At 43.1% G+C, this 16,637-nt stretch overlaps 1 protein-coding gene across 1 annotated transcript in view; it reads right to left on the reverse strand.

Annotated features, from left to right (window-relative positions):
• Positions 1 to 16,637, reverse strand: part of CUBN (cubilin) — a 151,919-nt gene that overhangs the window by 87,857 nt on the left and 47,425 nt on the right. Inside the window, exon 28 of the mRNA XM_075417480.1 lies at positions 5,362 to 5,521. Within this exon, the coding sequence (XP_075273595.1) occupies positions 5,362 to 5,521 (160 nt within the window). The remainder of the gene's footprint in view (positions 1 to 5,361; positions 5,522 to 16,637) is intronic.

Genomic DNA, 16,637 nt, shown 5'->3' on the forward strand with positions numbered 1-16,637 from the left:
CTCATAAATAATTATAGCTGAACAGAGAAGTAGTAATCTGTGAAAACCTCTGTTATTTGCAAGGTTTTCAGATTTATTCATGGGTATGTTTTAGCCCCGTACTAGAAAAACCCCTTCCAGAAAGTTTAAAGTGAACTGTCACTGTTCCTGAAGAATCAGAGTTAGGGAAATGAAGGGATTCAGAGTTGTTCCATTTGTTGTGCTCATGGTGAAATATTTCAGTAACCGTTAACTGACTCTAGGTGCAAGAAGCATGTAGTATGAACATTTGCGTGTACTACACTAATACTTGCATGAAGTAGAACTTGGATTTGATTCTGAAATCAAACCATTTTGCTCTCCTGAGAAGGTTTAGTTCATAGAATATTGTCCAATGGAGCAAGTGGGATAATTTTTGTGATGAGGGTTTATGCAAGAGAAAAAAATTCAACTGAGAAACTGTTTGGGTTTTTTTTTTTTTTCTTCTTTTTGATTTGTTAATCACTTATGTAGCTTTGATTGTTATTGTTTTATGAGTCTCCTGAATTCTGGTATTTTCTTCAACATGTTCCAATCTGAAATCAGTAAGATGGATAATAACTATATAGACTACTGTGACCCAGAGACATAAAGGCAAATTTAGGCATTTATTCAGGAGCTGATTCCTCCAAGATACTGAATGGCCACAGTTGCCATTTCAGCTGCCAGTGTTCAGTATTTTAAAAAAGCCATTTTTTAGCTCTCAGACATTGATTGAACTGTTCAGCAACAAGCATTTTAAAGAAAAATTTGGGCCTTATTCTTATTTATTAGTTTGAGGGACGGGGGGGAGGTCCAGCTTGCTGAAGAAACAGAAATTAGTTCATCCTTACCTCTCATAGAGAACATGTCTATGTTTTTAGTAGCCAGACTGCAACACAAAAAGCCAGCTCTGAACATGTGGGTAGCACTCACAACTCAAAACAACTGCGCAGGACTTCGAAAGATCAGACCCTGTGCATCCTTAGACTGAAAAGGAATAGTCTCTTTTGAAAACTGAACTAATGGCAATATGTCAAAGGCTGCACAAGAAATCAACAACAGAGCTATGATTCAGACTTAGGAAATCTGGGCCTCAGCTCCCCTATTGACCTGCAATGCAATATTCTCTCCGGCAATCCTGATGGATGCCTGGCAAATGTCTGCAGTGAATGCCTTCTGCACCCTAATCTAATCTCTGTTTCTGTTATGCTTCCCTGAAGAACTAACAGACTATTTCACTTTTACCTGATACTTATACTGAAAACTCCATCTTTTATTGTATGGCTTTTAATAATTTTCATCTTCTGAAAACACAGACGCAGACTAATGAAAACTTCTCTTCCACTACCCTCACCAGGGTAGTGTAGAGGGGAAGGAGAACCTCCCTTGTCCTGCTGGCCACACTCTTCTTGATGCACCCCAGGATCCCATTGGCCTTCTTGGCAGCCCAGCAGTGTGCCCTGGCTGCCAAGAAGGCCAATGGGATCCTGGGGTGCATCAAGAAGAGTGTGGCCAGCAGGATGAGGGAGGTTCTCCTTCCCCTCTACACTACCCTGGTGAGGCCTCATCTGGAGTACTGTGTCCAGTTCTGGGCTCCCCAGTTCAAGAAGGATGAAGAGCTACTGGAGAGAGTCCAGCGGAGGGCTACAAGGATGGTGAGGGGACTGGAGCATCTCCACTACGAGGAGAGGTTGAGGGAACTGGGCTTGTTCAGCCTGAAGAAGAGAAGGCTGCGAGGGGACCTTATAAATGCCTACAAATATCTGAAGGGTGGGTGTCAGGAGGATGGGGCCAAGCTCTTTTCAGTGGTGCCCAGTGACAGGACAAGGGGTAATGGGCACAAACTGAGGCACAGGAAGTTCCGTCTGAACATGAGGAGGAACTTCTTCTCTCTGAGGGTGACGGAGCACTGGAACAGGCTGCCCAGGGAGGTTGTGGAGTCTCCTTCTCTGGAGATATTCAAGACCCGCCTGGACAAGGTCCTGTGCAGCCTGCTGTAGGTGACCCTGCTTCGGCGGGGGGGTTGGACTAGATGACCCACAGAGGTCCCTTCCAACCCCTACTATTCTGTGATTCTGTGATTCTGTGATTCTCTTCCCATGAACAAAGTGGCTTTCTCCACTCCCTGTCCATCAGTCATGTCTTAGGGAAATCCAACAGAAAGAAGATGATGGTGAAGGAAGAGAGAAATACAATACTTTGGGGCTACGTAATTATTTTCTCAATAGTGTGCTTTGCTTCTTTTTTTTAAAGGGGGAATTAATGTGTCACAGAAAACAGAATAGTGGGCGCAAATTTTGACTGTGCTGAGAAGACCCAACTGAATTTATAAGCTCTACCGACAATCAAGCAGCCAAATGGGTAAGCTTCCAATGAAATGTAGATGTATATATAAAGCAGTCAGCTCCTACATGGACATTGCTTAATAAGGTAAGTGACAGGTCTAGGAAATATGTGTCTTCTCAGATAGTGACAGTTGTCACTGGTGTAATTTTGCACCGAGAGACCTTTGCCCTTTGGGCCTCTTGATTTTTTTTTTTTTAAGAAAAGCAATTCAATTGGTATGTCATCTTTGCAATATCCAGACTGCTACCAAGGGTTTGTTCTTCCTCAAAGGGCCAATATATACCCCAAAATATATTTGCCTATATTAAGCTTCCTAATAAACAGCAGAAATGGAATGAGCACCTTGCAGATTCAAGCTCTGCTTTGGTGAATAATCCTATTGAGGCCTTGGCTGCAGAAGAAAACATTAGTGATTTAGCCAAATCAATTCTAAACCCAGCCTCATCAATGAAAGCCGCTTAGATGAAAAGTGTTATTTCAGAACCACAACCACTTTTAAATTTAACTCTTTGCTTTTAAGTTCCTTGCACTACAGCTTTCCATCCAAGTTAAAATTACATATAGGACACTTTTAAGCATAAATAACAGCATTTTCCTAAGATCAGTTGCTAATTCTGTCTTTGGGAAAGCCTAAAGACTGGGTTTCCTTCAGCAACCCAGATCAGCAACTGAAAAGCAGTGGCTCAGCAACTGGAAAGATCAGATGCAAATATTTCAAATCAAAACACTTCAAATTTGTGTCATGTGGCAGGAGGGGCTGCTCATGTCAGTTATCAATGAGGTAAGCTTTTGGCTTTTTGTGATCACCTCATAATTGCGAGCAAAGCTGCCGGAAAGAGTGTCTGAAGCAAACTGTATCAGGCATGTGGTGGCAAAAGAAGTGCTGCTCTCTTTTATCACCAAAGCATGTGAATGTCCTTCATATACATCTCATAGATGCCAGTTAAGGAGCACATGGAAAGTCTGAGAAATTGTTCACAGCAGCTTGAATTCTAGAGCGCACATTTGTCACTTGAGCAGAAGTAAAAGCTCTTCTCTCAGCAATATATATAGCCTTGTTATTTTCCTGTCGGGTGAGATGTTACCAGATCCAGGTTTAGATTCTCTTAGGGATTTGCCCTCAGTGAAGAGGGGACCTGAATGCTTCACTCGAAATTTTCAACTCAGAGGCTGCATGTCCTGATGAGTTCCCCTAGATGAGGAGACTTTCTCCAATAAGCATTTTTTTGTGTGTATTTACAAGATTTGCAGAAGGGAGAAGCAAATATAGCACCCTGACCACAGGAACATATCTAATTTTATCCAGTCTAGAGCAATGGTATATGCCCAGACAACGCAGCCACCCGAGGGTAAGGGGAATACCCATATTTGTGCATGACACCAGTCAAGAAAAAAGGAAGCACCTGCAATGAACAAAAAGATGACAACCATGGTCAGCTCTGGAGGAACTTGCACTCATACTGCAGACTGTCAGGAGTCACAGCTTTGACGTTTAGAGCAAGCAATAACACTCCCTAGGAGCCAGTCCTATCTGAACTCACAGATCCTTCTCTGCTGCTTAGACACAGCCCCACATTAGCAGTCTGGGCCCCGTGCAGCATTAGGCTGCAGCTTAGTGTCCAGGAATTAACAGGGGGGCAGTGCTGTCTGACAGAGAAGTGAATATGTCAGTGCAGAAAAGGAGTGCAGGGGGGTGGGAGCGGGCTGGAGAGTCCGGGAAATGTTTGGAGGCGGACGTGGAGGGAAAGCACAAGCATGCTTACCATGCAGGCAGATTCTGGAAAGCTTTGAGAGCTTTAGAAAAGCAAGTTAACCCAGCACCATGGCTACTGTATGGAGCTGATGTAATCTGGCTGTGCATAAAAGCCTCCACTTTTTCTTCTTTTGTGCAGTCCCAGAATGACATCACCTCGAAGCACAAGAACGTACCTTTGTGTCGCTGCACTTCCCCTGCCGGCTCCTGCCACACATTTCGCTCCTCCTGCATCTGTCCCCCCCTTGCCCAGAAATGCTCCTTGACCTCTGCTGAATGCAAAACACCGCTGTCTAGTCGACAAGAGCCCTTTGAGAGCTGGCAAATGCCAGCAGACTGTGGTAGTGCAGAGGAACTCCTATTCAAACAACGTATAGCATGCCGTATACCTCAGCAACCCACAGTGGGGCCTCTGCAGCCGATTTCAGCTGCTTTACAATGCTGTCAAAGCTGAATGGTGTGAACTGATTAGACAGACAGGGCAACTGTGGCGATTTAATTATTTCCCAGGTTGGATCCTCTTTGATGGGATGTACAATGGCACATGATTTAATCTTGTTACAGCCCAATATTGCTGTTAAGTAAGCAGAGTGAAAAAGTTGCATTTGTAGCCTCACCTATGAAGAAACTGCAAACAGAGTTTGCAGTTGTACAGTCATTAACAGATTTGTTTATAATTGCTGTGCACACTTGCCTGTTTAATGAGGCATGTGACAGTCTTCGTGACATGCATGAACAAGAGAAAAAACACCCAAAGCATGTCCTAGCCAATGTTATTTTATGCAGAGAGTGGGGTGGGGGGCAGCTGGAAGTGAACATGGTACCCAAGAAAACAAGAACCACTAAAGAAAACCAGAGAGAAGCCTGCACAGAAAACACAAGTCCACCAGAATGGGGCAAACTGAGGGCTGAGTGTTGTCCATTAGAAAGCCCAAGTCACCCACGATTCCCCTGTAATAGCATATACCTCCCGTTCAGTACAGAAATTCTGCAGATGCCCGTCTTCCCTGTGCCTAACTCCTGCAAATGAAAGCATGTTTCACTGACAGCTCTGAGTCCTTGGTCAGATGATCTTCGAAGGTGTACATGTGCAGAAATATCCACTGAGAAAGTATTTGAGGAATTATGAGGAAACGCAATGTTTCTAGAGCTGTAATGGGTTATTTCTACCTAGCTGATATATGGTGGCATAAGCTGAGACTCCATGACATGTAGAGGGAAGAAGGAAACATATCTTCCTAGAGGAAACCTGGTTAACTTACCATTAACATGCCACGACATCTGGAACCCACTTCTAGTATTCAGTCCGTCAGAATAAAATACCACATGAAGGCTGGTCCCTGTAGTGCTCCCTGCCAGTGGAAGAGACTGTCCACAGAAAGTGTCTATCAGGTTGGATTGTTCATCAGGGCCATCATAGAGCTGAAATGAAACAAAAAATATCCCAATGAGTAAAAAGCAGCTCCCCTATTCTTAATGTTTTGTGCAGGATCTCAAAGAAAAAGCAGTGAGACTTCTCACACTGTCCGCCTTTGCACATCAATATGAGCTCTGTGGAGCACGGAAAGATTTGGATGAGCAAATATAATTGCAATATGTCTTTAAACCTGGCTGCACGGTGTGTACAGTAGGAAGGTTTTACTGTTTCTGTTTTGCTGTGTATTGGGGGTTGCTGGGGAAGAAGGTAAAGGGCAAATGGCAACGAACTGAAATAGAAAGAAAAAGGGGATGTCATGGATCTGATTTGACTGTGCATCCAACATGCTCAGTGCCTCCAGCTCCCTCGGTGACAACTCTGTTTACATCTTCATTTCTTTAAGACTGCACTCAGGTGATTTCAGGACTGACTGAGCTTGTGATGGAGAAAGCCAAGCAGTCAGCATCACTAGGGCCTCCCAGAGTAGTGAGGGCAAACTGAAAACCAAAAGCAAAGCAAATCCTCAAAAATCACAAGGAAAACTTCACATGTGCTTCTTTATTATTTCATAATCTTATGCTAGTGTCCTGCTTTGGAGGAAAAGTGGACTAAGTCATGCCTTCTGGACATTTGTACTCAGAAATACTTTATGATTATCTCCTGGTCATATTCTAAGTGACAGTATTTTGACAGTCAGTGTGTTGGCAGATGTAGCCAGACTGAAAATCTTCCTGTTCCCCAAACAAAGATGAGAAATCCTCCATCCCACTCTTACAATACCATCACTCTAAAAAAAAAAAAAACACCACCAAAAAAAACCCCAAATAAAATAAAATTCTAAGGAAATGTTCCTGTATTTAAATCTTGAAATCTGAATTTAGTCATATACTCACATTTAAATGAAAACATTTAACATGCATTTTGATGGAGTGATAGTGGATGCTCAGAGCTTTGAAGCCTCTTTACTCTAGTTGTCTCCAAACAGGTTTGGAGGGTCTTTCAAATCCTAGTTTTGTGACTTTTTCCAAATCCAGTAAATCACAATGAGTATGCATCTGTGTTCCTCACCAAACTTCCCAATGCTTAGTGTCATTTTTCAGGTGTGAGGTATATAATTTTTGTGAAACTGGCAAAAACGAGACATTTTAGCTAAATTGTCTTTGACTTATGATATCAGATTGCCAGTTGTTGTCAAGTTAGAAGTTGCTTTATTATTTCTACTTTTGTTAACATGATTCTTAAAGTTTCGAAAAACAGCAACTCTTGTGCTCTTTTATCACTTTGCCACAGTTCATCTGATCTTCTGTCTCACAGAGCACATCTTCCTAACACAACCCAGCGAATTACTGGCACAGAAACCATGTCTGAACATTCTCATTGTGGATGTTTGGCATGCTTCCTTTCAGAATTTCAACAAAAACTTTTCTCTGTTCTGAAGCCATCACTGTAAAGTTCTCTCCCTGCAAAGATTCAGATCTATGATCTCTAGAAAAACAGCCAAGGTTTATTTATCTTTCTTTTCCTTTCAAATCTCTCTTCTAAAGATCTCTGAATCCACTAAGAATTTCCTACACTCAATACCTATAGTATGGAAGTATAGTATTACAGTAAATACTGATTAGCCATGCTAGCTACTAATATTTTCACACGTTTTCTAGCAGACTGACATATGGGAATGAGTAATTAAACCCTCAGCTTTTCTGTTCAAGATCTTGGTCTTGCAGAACCTTCAGAAATCTCGTTGATTTAAGACATACGTGGGGCCAAGAAATCTACTCAAATGGTTTCAAATCCTCAAGCAGAGAGTCTAGTTTGAATGTCTTTTTTTAATAAAAAATAAAATGGATGTAGTTCAGCCAGAAGTTAGGGGCAAACTACAGGAATAATTCAACAGTAATATTCCATGGCCTATTTTATGGCTGGTGACGAATCTTTTCTCTAACGCAATAAAAGGCTCAGAGCATGGGAGTGTATTGGAACTTGAGAACTATCACTCCATTTGGTATGATTTCTCTGGGTGAAATCAGAAAAGCTTGAAAGTTTCCAACTGCAGACCCACTGCTGCTAGCTCTTGCAAAGCCTTGGTCAGATGCGTTTAATAATGCACATGAAATTGTCATAAAGATTAGGTATTAAGAAGTTGAACATCTATCTATTCTTTCCAGAGTAAAACTTGAAGGACCGCCTGACAGACAGATGAGCTGTTCCATGCTCAGCATTACAGTTCCTCCCAGCCAGGCTGAGCGCTTTACACATGCTTTCATGGTTTAAGCTCAGCAAAATGAAATAAAGTCAGATTCAATTCGGTTTTTTAATAGCACTACTTCCTTTGACAGCTTTGTGGTATATACTACTCATATTTCTATGGCTTCAAGCCATGGAAATCTTACACCAGAAATATATGAATAGGAAAGAATGAATCAATGTGGAGATCGTGAATCTGTCCTCTGAATAGAAGCAAAAACTATGTTAAGATACATATTCAACAATCAGCTGTTAGCATTAGTGATTACAAATGAAAAACCTATCTAGAGAACTATGAACTAAATCATACCCAGAAACTTTCAAATCTGAACAAAAAAGACAACATTCATGAGTCTCCTGCAACTTTGATTCATCAAGGGAGCGTTATTTTTATCTAAGACAGCGAACATCACATTTCTATGTAATTTCCCCTGAAAAAAGTCCGTCAGTTTTTTGATACACAACGAATGGTTACTATGGCAATCCCTTCATGCCGCGCTGCCCTGTGGGTCTGGGTTCAGAGTTTTGCAGGAAATTCGAGTGCCTGGCCAGCTGTAACTCATTGAGAGAGGCAGAACTGCGACTGCTAGAATTACAGCGGGGGTTTTTGAGTTGTCTTTCATTTCTAAATGAAGGGAACAGCTGTGTGTTTTCACAGGGCATTTTGAACTCCTCAAGCCACATTTTGCTCTCACACAAATACAAGCAAGTGAAACTGAAGCTGAACACAGATCTCATGAGCCACAATTTCTCATCTGATCTCTGAGGCAGTGTTTCTTGTTTAAGGGCCTGCTTTGTCAGCTGTGCTATCCTAAACTGCTGCAAATCGCGGGAAGGTTCTTCCCCAGGCTGTGTGAGGCAAGGTACTCCCTTGGTCTGTGCAAGACAATTGAATTTTGGGGCAGTTTATCAGCCACTCTGGTGCCGTACTGACTCTAGGAACCTGGGATCGGGCTCCCTCCCAGCACCTCATTTGGAAGAAAGCACTTGCTCCCTATCTTTGCAGATATTTGTTTCGTAATTTATTTATTTGTTCAGACCTTTTAGCCTCCATCAGAAAATCCAAGGGCTTCATAATGATTTTGGCAGACAATCCAGCAGGCAAAATATGCAAACAGCTGCAGTACACAGTCAGATCCTTAGCGACGCCCCCTCCCTTAACTGAAGCAATTCCTCAGCAGCACCCAGAGTGCTCCATTTCATCAGCCTGCACCCCAGCACCAGGCCCAGGCGGGGATGTGGTACGTTCAGACAAATTACTAGGCATGGGCTTGATAACTGTTACGAGAAACTTCTTGTCAGGCTGCCTAGGAGCAAGCGTACAGGCTGACACAGAAGTAAAAAGGGGAGGTACTAGCTCTCTAAGGGATGAATCAAGCTGTGGGACTGCCCCATGGCAAAGTGGCAGCTGAAAATCATCTGCTGTACATTGGAGTGGGGCTGGGAGAGCAGGACTAGCCCAGGCTGCAGGAAGGGTTCTGCTCGGGGAGCTCTCCCAGAGGAGCCACCACGGTCACCAGTGTTACATTTTGGCTTTTCTGACTCTTCAGCCTGGAAAGAAGTCACCGACACCAGTAATGATGCTCTGGAGGCCACAGCTGTTCACCTGTCTTTGGAGGAGCAAAGCAAAGCAGCATGACCTGTGTCGCAGAGAAGCTCATTGCCAGAATTGGAGCAAGGGCTCAAGGATGAAGCTGACCAGAAAATGGAGTTTCTGCTGCATGGAACAAATTAAAGATCTCTAACCAACGGGAGGAAAGGAACTTTGAGTACATTCCATTCCAGCATACTCGAAGCAGCGACATTTTTCTAGCTGAAAAAGGCTTCTTCCTCCTTGCAAAGCGAGACTGGCAGGAGCCTTCTGGGCAGGTAGTGGGACTCCGTCATTCATCATTTTCCTGACAGAAAATTGATTTCTTTTTAGTGGAAAATTTCAATTTTCTCTTGGAAATCTTTATTTCTGTCAAAAGGCACACTTTTCATCAGAAAAACCATTATAAAGGAAATCCCCCAGCCTAACCTGCTCTGGAAAAAAAGCTGCTTGCATACATCAGTTAGGCACAACACCTAGTCTCAATCCAGAGAAGATGGAGTCTTCATAGACAAACTTTCACTGTCATATGAGGGGAAAATCTGTCCTGTGAATACTGACAGTTCTCATTTTTATTGTACTGTAAATAATTCTATTATCAGATCAATTTGAGTCTTGAAACAAACTGTCTGCAATCCCAAAGCGTTTTTAAAGGGACCAGCAGCAACAGCCGTGGACTGTATTTGCAGAACTCGGGAATGGAGTTTGCACCTTGTATCAGACCAGCACAGCTGTGAGTGCCCTACCCATTGCCAGAGCCTCTAGGACTTCCTCGAAGAGCTATTCTGACACACACAAGTATCACTTTCCTCCTAGAAGTGAGAAACTTGATATAGGATTGCTTTGACTGATCTAAACACTAGAGGCAGTGATTACAGGTATCTGAGCAGCTCCTCCTGTACTGGTCATTTTTTGAAAAGGAAATTCTGATGGCATTGCAACAAGTATGTTACCAGAAAACAAAATGAAACAACACCCAGACAATATAATCGTGATCCACATAACAGAATGCACTCCAAAGTGAGATCACCATTAATGGTTAAAGCAAGAATAAACACAAATAAAAATAATCCATTTCCAAGCAACACATTTCCTTCTAGAAGAGCTAGAGTATGAACTTAAGAACCTGTGGGTCTGTCAGCCAGAGAAAAAACCAACAAACTCAAGCTCCAGGATGTGGCACATTGCACTAGTTTAATACCACAGCAACATAGTTTTCACAGAAACAAAGGCAGCTTAAGACTTCAAGTGATTTACTGAGTGGAGCCTTGTTATTTCTGCACAAATAGGAGAAGAAAATAAGGTTATGTTTGTGCTTGCATGATGATAAGTGTTTGCAATTGCCACTAGAAAAAAACCCTCCTTCAGAACCAATTCTAAATAAAGTTTTAATACGATTATTTAAATATGTCTATGCCCTAGATGACCTTTGATAAAACCGCTTACTCTGATCATAGCAGGCAACTTTCTTGTCTTCACACAATGACACACTTTCATTTATTAACCATTTTATTCCATAGTACAGTGGAGTTTGATATCTTGCTTCATGAGACATATAGGCACACTGGCTAATGTCTCTGGGTTTTATCAAATATATGGAAGTGTATTAATGTGTAGCTTTTTAATAGTAAGAGTTGTATCTGAGCCTATGTTTTGTCTTGTAATCTGAGCCTGAAATACCCAGAACCCTTCGAAAGTTTCAAGCAAAGTTAAATTCCACACTGGACTGCAGCAACTTTTTTTAAAGGAAATATTCATCTCTTACATTACCACTTCTTACCTTCTCAAAGAAAACAAAAATCTCTGACTACAGGCAAATACACTCATTCTTGTCTTTCTAGAAAAAATTTATTTCTGCAAATGATATAAAAATAATAATTTTCTTTAGCAAGGCTCTGGATTTATTACAAGAATGTAAGAAATGCAGGGCGTATCTTTGGATGAAATTTTAAAATTGTTTTAGATATAGGAGTAGGAAAGAACTGCTGTTTAAGAAAGGAATGTCTAGGACATATCCACCTAGTCAGTCAACCCCAGGACCTGTGCTCAAAACCTTACTTGGTCAGCATGATATTTTAAATCCCTGAGTCTCTGTTAGGAGAGCACCTCCATGGAATCACCATGCTGTCCGATGGAGAAGGCCCCAGCCACCTGCAATAGGCCGGTCCCGGACTCTCACCCAAGCGTGCCGGATGGAGCAGGCTGAGTGGAAAGCAAGGCAGCCGAGTGCCGGAGTGCCACCGAAAGGCCTGCCTTTCTGCTAACCACTGTTGGTGCTTTGACCTCAAATCATGGCTTTGTTGCCCAGAGCAAACCCAGGCTGCCCCATGATGTTCCAGACCCTGTGCCTCCCTCTGAGGTGCAGGCAGAGGTCTGCTGTCATGGCCAGCATCCAAACAGGTCCCTGAAGTGTCTCTCCTGCCTTTGCTGACCAAGGGGCTGCTTCGGCATCCAGGACTTTGTGGCAGTGGGATCACACACATGCCTGCTCACGAGGCTGGGGCTGTTTTGGTAGAGGGCATGCTTTCCTCAACACCTCAGAAATCAGGGCGGTTCCTCTGCAGCAAGAATCCACCTGTGGTGGAAGGAGCAGGATTGCTTCTGAGCTTGGGACAATATTTCCAAAGTTATTCTTCAGCAGAAAGCTGCTACAGTGGGAAAAGCTTCTTACAAAGAGATGGGCCTATGCCTGGGGACAGAGCAATTGAGGGGGCATGGAGCAGGTTCTCCTCCACCGAAAAGCGCAGGCGGGTCTGAGCAGTTTGCAGAGCTGCTGACTTGCGTGCAGGGCTGAGTGCTGCTGCTCACGTGCTTTGCCGGCCCAGACGGACTGAACTGCCAGTGCAAGCAACATCGCACTGACACCCTCAGAGGGCAGAGAGGGCAGGATCCTCTCTGGGAATCCCCCTATTATATGCATAACTATGGCAACTGAGGAGAGCTGCAGCTTGGTCTTGGCAAAGGAAGGTGAGAAAAAAATGGGAAATATTCCTGCCTATTAGGTTTTCAGGAAAGCAAAACTGCTTGCTCATGGGAACAAAGCTGAAGGGAGGAACAAGACCTTCCTCAAAGTCCGGTCTGATTCTCTCCAAGTCCTTGGGGGGCTTCCCTTTGATGAGGGGAAGCTTTCACCAGCTCGGATGGAGTTTCTCCAGTCACCACATAATTTTGTACCATGATGCCTGTGCTGAGTAGGATAAACCACTTCGTTGCACAGTCTCACACTCGCTGGCCAGGCTTTCCAAGAAAATTTGGAAAACAGAAGAACAGAGAAGAGAGGAATACAACTGCAGTTAGATGAGTCCCGCATGCCCTTTCCCCAGCAAGGGGCATGCACACTACCATCATATGGTAGTTTTTCACAGTCCCTTCATTGTACAGTGCTTTTTCCTGAAGGTACAGGCAAAGTCACATTGCTCTGAGCTGGCAGGGTGTGGAAAATGCTGAGTCCTTGAAGGTCTGACTCATTTTGTGAGTCCATGAGCAGAGTCTGTGCTGGCTTCACTCGTGCTTCTTGTCATCTGAGGTTTCTGTGGGCATCAGGCAACCCTTTCAACACTGACAAATTTAGCTGTCTTGAGGGGTGGAGGTTTTGTGTGCATTTGCAAGTCTGTTTCTAAGTAACCTTTCAAACAGCAAAGCCAAAATGTACTTCGATTCTGGCAATGTAGTCAGTTGGGAAAACACAAATCTGAGCCCTGGGCCAGTCTTGCCTAGAGTGGGCAGCTTTTTTGCCCAACACTCTCCTGCTTAGTATCCAGATCTCTCATTGAAAAACAGTGCAAGGGCTAAGATTTCCTTGCATACCAATGGTGAGACCTACCACAGAAACCCAAGCTTTTGTCCTTACAGTCTTACACTGCAGAACTTCTTAGAGAGGCCCATAAACCCCTGCAGGAATTCAGGGATGGCTGGCGCGCTGCTAACTTGCATGGTAATACATTAATGGATACCACTGCAGTCTGGCTAGCAGGCTGTAATTTGATGTCTGCGTGTAGAACCTGGATGGGTATATTTAATACATCATCTGCTTCCCCAGGCTGATATACTACCGATGACATTTCGTAAATCAATACATGGCCATAAGCAAGCCATTCTCTGTGCTTGGAGAATTCCTGCAGCATTTCAAAAAGACACACTCATAAATAAAATGCAATAAATGGTAATCTCCTAATATGGTTTAAGCATATTTACTAATTACAGGTACAGAAGAGCATAAAACTAGAAACAGGGTAAGCTTTTTTTTTCCTCCTATGATAAGCTCATAAAAAGAGAGGATGAACAACTGAGTGCAAGCGACAATTATCTAATGCACCATTCCCAGATGAAGAAAAAGGATATTATGGCACATCCCTGGAATGTTACTGTGGTTTAAAAAAAACAAGGATATATCCTATTACCACCAGAAGGAAATGAAACATTTCTCGGGAGCAGGTGCCATATTAATTACTGTACTCATTAGATAATATCCACATATAAGGGTGCAATGGTATTTTAACCACCCTGAGCCTAATTGCTGAGAGAGTCTGGACTTCTTAAGCACCCTGGCAGTAAGCAAGCAAGGAAGTGCTTTATTCCAAAGAGGAACTCTGTCCTGCCCTGCAGCAGGAGGAAGGCTACTGTTGTTATCAGGCAGCTGTTTGCCCCCATAAGATGTTCTTTTGCATGAACTCAATGATTAGTCCATCCTTGCTGCTAGACTAACATGCTGCACGGACCGAAGGGGTGAGACTCAGAGAGCTCTGAAACTTGTCTTGCTGCATGACACAATTTTACTATCATCTGCTTATCAGGCTGGTAGCATCTTGCAAAAGGCTGGGCAAGGTCTCCTCAATACTTATTAAAGCACATGCTTAATAGACTGGACTTCAAGGGATGGTTGTACTTTCTGAGCAGAACAACATAGAGGGAGATTGTCACTGAAGGACGGAAAGATTAGTGGTTTTCAAATGATATTTTTGTTGGATAAGAAAGGAGTAAATTTCAGTCCTACTGCAAGACTGATCTTCAGGGCAATAACCCAACATTCTCCTGACTTGTAAAACAGCATTGCCACTGTGGAGATTATGTTCTGTCATACTACATAAGAAAGTAATTCATCATGAAAAATGGGGAGTTAAATATATGCTTGCTCAGCTAATAACCTGGTGAATGTAGAGGAAGGAATGACATTTCTGTGTCTTTGTCTGCAATATCTCACTGGCTACAGCCTGTTGACTCCTCTAGAAAGACTAATGTTATTAAGCCAAGCCACAGAATGCAATACAATTTAAAGACCATACAATCTAATTACAGTTAGTGAAGCATCACTAAGAACCCGTCTGCTATCTGGTATGCCTTGTATCATATCATTGTCACTCCTGTACATGTCTTTGTCACAAGCAATTCATCTCATATTCTTGAAACTTCGCTGTAAAACTCCTTCCAAAATGTCACACATCCTGTGACCATTACTAGCAATGAGCCAACATCCTTTGACAGGCCATGAAACACTGCACACTGCTCCTTTGCTGAGAAAGTGCTCATATGAGATTCATGCTACAGAGTGACACTAGAAAAAACTGCAGTTTTGCCTCTCTCTCACACTTCCCCTTCTCAATTTCTGGCAACTAAGCACAGAGGCCGAAAATTGCCACCAAGTCAGAAGAACAGGGCTTTTTCCTTCCTACTTGACACTGGTATAAATATTTGCATGTGCTGAAGTGATGGAGATGCAGGCCTTGCCCAGGCCAGATGGAGTCAGAGTCACTCACGGCTCCCTGCAGAGAGGGAATGCAGCTCACCATGAGTAACATCAGCCAGCTGCTACAAACAGCAGTCTGGCTCACAAGAAGCATCCCATGATCAAAGGAGAAAAGGAAATATGTAACGCAATACATGGCTGACTTCTCGTTGTACAGCTGTGACTGCATTTCAGTCTGGGACAGCCATGCATTGTACTTGCACTTACTTGTACTCTTTGGACATCTGACTATCATTTTCCTTGTCCTGTACTTGAAACAGTTATTTGGTCTAAGTGATGATATCATCTTTGGTAACTGACAACCACTAGGAATACCTACGTGTAGAAACTTTTGGTTTTGTCATTATTCTACATATTTAATTTCTGACTCAGATGTGGCCTAAGCCAGGGAGCAAATAGCAAATTAATATATTCTGCGTATATCAGACTGAATTAGTCACAAGGCAAAATGCCCTTTTTGTATACTACGTGTGGGTTTGGGTCAGAAGTGTAAGTCACAATTAAACACGAAGAGGAATTCAGAAAGATTTCCAAAAAATCAGAACTCTAGTTTGAGACATTTGCACAGTCATAAAAATATGTCCATGTGCATTAAATCTATGTCTCCCACTGACTTTTAAAAGCAGCTCTGTTATTCTGGTGTTGGGTTTTTTTTGCAACTGCCATTTCTTGATTGTAGTCTGCTTGGGCAGATCAGCTCTCTGCCATAACACCTCTGCAACATTTCATCTTGTTCTTCTCCATCACACATCACTTTCCTTTACTCCCTCTACCACCACAACTGTGATCATCACCTAATCCAACCTAACAGCTAAGTCTTGTCCTTCCCGTCCCCAGCCTGCCAGCAAGTATCAGCAAATAATTTCACCAAGCCTGCCATCTGCTAGCTGCCATGGAGCACCAGGCTGCTACTGTCAGGGCTGCCACAGAACTAATAAGAGGAGGGTATTGCTGCTTGCTGCAAGAGGTTGAGGTGGGACAGCTGCTGCCACGAAACCTAAAAGGAGATGGGAAAAGGGGCACTGGATCAGCATCAGTGGCCACTCTGGTTTGTGAGTGCAGCTACACGGAAACTGTATGAGCAGCAGCTTCCCACTTCCTCCAACAAAATGGTGAAGGGCTCTGGCACATGCTCCATGTACCACCCACTTGGACTACAGTGAACAGGATTATACCTCTGTTTTTGCAGTATTATACTCATCTGGGGAATCAGAGCTTTCCCCTCGTAGGCCCCTTTGCAATAAAAGAATGTGAAAACTAGGATGTGGCAGATAAGTAATTTATCTTTGCTGAACAGCTATGAATTGGGTTTTTTTTTTACTAACCTTTTTTCCAATTTGCAGTGTCGTCAGACTCCACATAGATTTCAGACAGAAAAGTCCCAAATATCTGCCGTCTGCTTAGAAAGTGAACTGCACACTTGTTCCAGATGATTCCCCCTTTCCCCTACACCACAGCGCATTTACAGCCTTGCCAACATGCTCCCCTTTCGCAAGATGCAGGGTGAGAGCAAACACTATTCAGTTCCCTGGCTGGTTCAACC

Source organism: Opisthocomus hoazin, chromosome 4, assembly GCF_030867145.1.
Source record: "Opisthocomus hoazin isolate bOpiHoa1 chromosome 4, bOpiHoa1.hap1, whole genome shotgun sequence".
Classification (NCBI taxonomy): Eukaryota; Metazoa; Chordata; class Aves; order Opisthocomiformes; family Opisthocomidae; genus Opisthocomus; species Opisthocomus hoazin.